General features: G+C 39.6%; 1 protein-coding gene across 1 annotated transcript in view; it reads right to left on the reverse strand.

Moving 5' to 3' along the window:
- The window catches only part of CSNK1G3 (casein kinase 1 gamma 3), a 108,511-nt gene extending 103,924 nt beyond the window's left edge, over window positions 1–4,587 (reverse strand). Inside the window, exon 1 of the mRNA XM_045285052.1 lies at window positions 4,168–4,587. Coding sequence (XP_045140987.1) covers window positions 4,168–4,345 — 178 coding nt within the window. The 5' untranslated portion in view covers window positions 4,346–4,587. The remainder of the gene's footprint in view (window positions 1–4,167) is intronic.
- Between the last annotated feature and the right edge of the window lie 697 nt (window positions 4,588–5,284).

Raw genomic sequence — 5,284 nt, forward strand, 5'->3', positions numbered from 1 at the left:
CCTATCCAGACAGACCTGCGGAGACAACAACATGCACAAAAACAAGACAGAGCAAAACCAAGCAACAATGTACAACAAAACAGCAACAACAACAATTACCTTTTATTTAGTAGTTGGAAAAAAAGCAAGATGGAAAATGAGAATCAAATTTTATTATGTATCTTCAAGTATATTGACACATACATAAGACACATATGCAGCTATAAAGATATGGCCATATAAATAATTTAATATTCATATACATACAACGTGTATGTCTACATATATAACACCCACAGAAAAGTAAATTAGATAGGTGGATGTAGACCTAAGTTAGCAACTTAGCTTCTTACTCCTCTTTCTGCTCACTTTCAGACTGCAAAAGAGAAAGGTGTTTATTACATTTTTCAATACATGGCATGTTGGAGGGAGCCTGGTGACATAGTGCATGATGTGTTGTTGGACTGCTAACCACAAAGTTCACAGGTGAAACCATCAGGTACTCCACAGGACAAAGAGGAGGCTTTCTACTGTCACATAGAGTTATTGTCCGAAATGCACAGGGGCAGTTCCACCCTAACCTAAATGGTCACTCTAAGGTGGAATCGACTTGATGGCAATAAGTGAGTTTTCTATGGTATAGATAAGAGGGATTCAAACAGTGTGGACAAATGGAATTAAAAGACAATGGAATTTGTACATGTACTTTTTGAAGTCCCTAATATAGATTCAGTAATGGTATATGTGAGGGGACTTCAAAAAATTTCTGGAAAAATTCCATAATCTTCTAATTCCATATATCTAGAAATTCTTAAAAGTTCCCCTCCTCATAATTTCTCATATTGTCCTGGCCAAAATGGAATATGCTTATCAATATGTAGTTTATTTGAAATTACATAATACCAATTTTGGATAAAAATTGGTCAAAGTACTATAATCATATACAGAAAAAGAATAAAAGAGATGGTATATATAAATATATATATATATACACGCACACAGATATAATTTATATTAATTTAATGTGAATTAAAAGATATATACCAAAAAGAGAGAAACATCTCCATATCTTTTCCAAGAAACGGTTCATTATTTTACTGACATTTGCAGATGTGCTACTGGCCGTTTGCATTAAAATCTCATTTTAATTTTCATAATAAGCTAGGAGTGGAAAAATCCCATTTAATTTAAAGTAGAGGATATTAAGACCTCAAGTGGTCAATTGACCTATACGTTTTGTGACAGCAAGGGCCAAGTATTTTTCTTTACCAACATATTATAAGTATCTAATAATACCTGGTACATGATGGAAAAATTAGATGGATAAATGGATGAATGATACTGCTCATGATTGGACAAATAAAGTCTATTTATTCTTATTCCAAAGTTTAAGAACTTCAAAGTATCTAGAAAAATATCACTGAATAGTAAAAAGTAAACATCAGCTTATTAAAATATATGAATCCTTATTAAAATAGTCTGCCAGCCACATCATGTTACAGCTATGTACAAAGTATGTCACTGTCCTCTATTGACTTGCTTAATTCAAATATTTAATTTATCTCAACTATACAAAATAGTTATCAAATAAAGAAGACACTATAAGAGTGCTTTACGAAATAAAGTATTTGAGTATGCAAACACAGAACTGGATTTATTTATAACAGCAGGGTTAGCTCAAAGAAAAACTTTGAAGCTATGTTCTGTCCTTCTTACTTTTACATTTCCCACTCTGGTCCACAGGCCAAAGTCCTCAATGTGCTAGTCCGCAGGCCTCTACTCATGTCGTTCTTCACCCTTGTTTCCTTTACATGGAAACAGTCACATCTATTACTAAAAGTTTAAAAATATGGATTGGGCCCTGAGTGTGTCATTAAATTGTTACGTGACAACTGGCAAGCAACTTTTGCTTTAAATGTTGGATGAAAACTCAGACTGGTGTTTCCCAATACTGCTTAATTATAAGAATGTTATTGTTGCTGTGTGCAGTGTGGCATTGCGTTGATTACAACTCCCAGAGACTCCCGGTGACAGAGTAGAAGCACTAACCATAGGGTTTCATAGTGTAATCTTGACAGGTGGTGATCACCACGTCTTTTCTCCTGTGGAGTGGCTAGTAGCCTAAGGAACTTCTGACCTTTTGGCACCTTAATACTTAACCACTATGCCACCAATCGCCTTAATTCTAATAATACTTGAGGGAATAATCGGAGTTCCTTGTTAAAAGGGAGATTCCTGAGTCCCAACCCAGACATATTGCTAGAAAGAGTAAGAGGTTAATTACAAAAATGCAAATTTCACTTGCTTTCTGTACTTTGAGTATATTACCTTGACTTTGAAGCCCCAGAACAGAACTCTGGTAGAGTAGTGGCTTCGGTGTTGGACTCCTAACCACAAATTAAACAGTTCAAACCCACCCTCCATCCCATAAAGAAAAATGAGACTGTCCACTCCCGTAAAGACATAGAGTCTCAAAAACTTTAAGGAGTAGTTCTACTCTGTCCTAGAGGGTCTTCGTGAATCATAATCGACCTGATGGCAGTGGGTTTGCTTGTTTGTTCTTTTTTCTTCCCCATTTTAAGCTACATGTTTCTAAAGTGATCGGTTAGTAAATGTCTTCAAATCTTAAAAAAAAAAAAGACTGCCTGAATACCATTCCTAATAAATATACCCATTCCTCACTTTCCAACATGGTTAGGTTCCTAAGACTCAGGCCATTATGAAAATTGTGCAGTTTGCAAGGATGAGAAAGGTGCAGAGGCAGCCTCAAAGCCAAAGCCCTGCAGTGGATCTCAACCTTCCTGATGCCGCGACCCTTTAATACAGTTCCTCATGTTGTGGTGACGCCCCCAACCATCAAATTATTTTCGTTGCTACTTCACAACTGTAATTTTGCTACTGTGATAAATCGGCGACCGCTGTGAAAGGGTCATTCGACCCCCAAAGGGGTCGCAACCCACAGGTTGAGAACCGCTGCCTTAGAACATCTATGCCTCAGCACCAAGTGGGCCTGGGGCCCAGGGACTAGAAGAAGCTCAGGCAAACAGTGGGGACCAAGTATCTTAACAGCTGATCGGAATTGCTGCTCATGCTTATACCCCGTGCAGCCACCCCCTCAGTTTTCCCAGCTTCGTGTTGCCACTCACATGCTGGGGAGGGATCCCACGGAAACGAACCATGTGCTTGGAATCTGAGACTGGCACAGCTGCTTGCAAAAGCAGATGAGCAGCCTGGGTCACGGAGGAGAAGGGACAGAGAACAGGTTTCTGCTGCAGCCCCCAAATTACCCCCAGGGCCCTTCCTGCCTTAAGACTGGGGCCCTTTAGGGCACCTGAGGAGAGCAGCAGCAGCAACTTCCCCTGCGCCCACCTCATCCAGGGTCCCTCCAGCCCCTTGGGGCCCACTCTCTCAAAATCCATTTCAGTCACCTCTTTTTCATGAAGAGCTGCAACGGTAGCTCGGACGGTTGGAATGGGATGAGCAAAACCCTTCCTGGAATGCTGGTTCTTCGGGTGCTAGCCGAGCTGACCTGGGTAGCTCTGCCGACCATGAATTGGCCTTGGGGAGGCAACTCGGGGTAATTCAAAAAATAGCTGAGTAGATTTTTTTACTACTGTCATGATGAAAGAGTCAAATGAAACATCAGATAATGAGACAGTCACTAAGTGAGGACACAGCAAAGGCTTTAATGGAGCACAGGGATTTCTGGTCACTATTTCAGGCATCTGAGCTTTTAAATTTTACATCCTTATACTCTAAGATTCTAGAGCGTTACCTCAAGTAGACAGTCCTATAGGAAAGAATTCCATTTTTTTTTTTAATACAAGAAGACATTTCCAACATCTTTCTCACACTAACTCACTCACCGTCATCTAATTAATTCTGACTCACAGTGACGTGATGGAACAGAACAGACCTGCCCCATTGGCTTTCTAAGGCTGTACCTCTTCACAGGAGTAGAAACCCTCTTCTTTCTCCTACAGAGGAGCTGGTGGTTTCGAACTGATGATCTTACAATTAGCAGCCCACCTTGTAACCCATTATGCCACCATGACACCAACATCTTTACTCTTTAAAATGACCACAACAACTACACAAGTAAACAATAACCAAATGCTTTTCCTTTTTTAAGTATCTTTTGTTCGATTGTTTATTTCTAGCATTGTGTAAAAAATAAAATAGTCTTACCTAATCGTAGTTCTCCAAAGTTGCCACATCCAATTTTTTTCCCAACTCTAAAGTTAGGTCCAACCATTAAGACTCCAGAGGAGGAAGACCCAGTCCCTCGAGTACTGTGCCCCGATCGACCACTGGGCCGTGCCATTCTATCGTCCGATTTGTCCTTGTCTTTTTTTTTATTATCCATATCAAGTTTACGGTACTCCACTTTGAATTCTTTAGTCAAGACAAGCACACTGAAACAGGGTATTGTGAGAACAGGTACATCACTAGGAAACAGTACCAGGTGGGTAACGTTAACATTCAAATTGTAGTAGGTAGTCAATTAGCTGGCGCGTGTTCATCCCATTCGGAAAATGATTTTTCTCAGTTGTCTTTTCAGCAAAACATGTCTTCAAATTTATCTTTTCAGTGATGTATGCTGACACTGATAGGGAGCTAGAATATTAAGAAAAGAAAATTAGTCAACTAAGAGAATTAAAACATTTATTTGGAAAATTAGATATAGGATTAGGCAACAAATTATTGCTACTCACAGATGCCCACTGAAATTAAACCACAAGAGTCGTAAATTTTTCTGTATTTATGCACTAAAAGTTTGCTCCCCAACACCAAAATATATGTTGGAATTCTAACTCCAATATCTGAGGGTATAATCCTGGGAAGAGAATATTCTCTGTTAATCATACCAGAATAAGGTGGTTCTAAATCAAGAGCAAAGCTTGTGAATTTACAAAGGGTATCCTAGCCTCAGAGATATACCCATAGACTATGGGTGGGAGGGCAGTAGTAATGCAGTCAGACAGTCACCAGATGAAGATGCCCACCAGTCAAAGAGCCAAGGAATAGCAAGGGTTACCTTCAAAGAAAGAATCAGCATGGCCAAGATTTGGATTTGGATTTTCAGCCTCCAGAAAGGTGAGAAAATAACTTTCTGATTTGTAAGCGCCACTCACTGTGGTAATGTAGTATTCCTGTTACAGCCCCACTAGGAACCTGTAAGTCTGTAAGGTGACCAAACGTCCAGATTTTTAACAATTTTTCCCGTGTCCTGTGGTATTTTAAAAAAGCCCCGGTTTTTGGAAAGACTGCACGGCAGGCTAGGGTATACGGTTTTCGGCTGCCG

The sequence above is a fragment of the Echinops telfairi genome, unplaced genomic scaffold (genome assembly GCF_000313985.2).
Source record: "Echinops telfairi isolate 266 unplaced genomic scaffold, ASM31398v2 ScPeMD7_7469;HRSCAF=8507_1, whole genome shotgun sequence".
Lineage (NCBI taxonomy): Eukaryota > Metazoa > Chordata > Mammalia > Afrosoricida > Tenrecidae > Echinops > Echinops telfairi.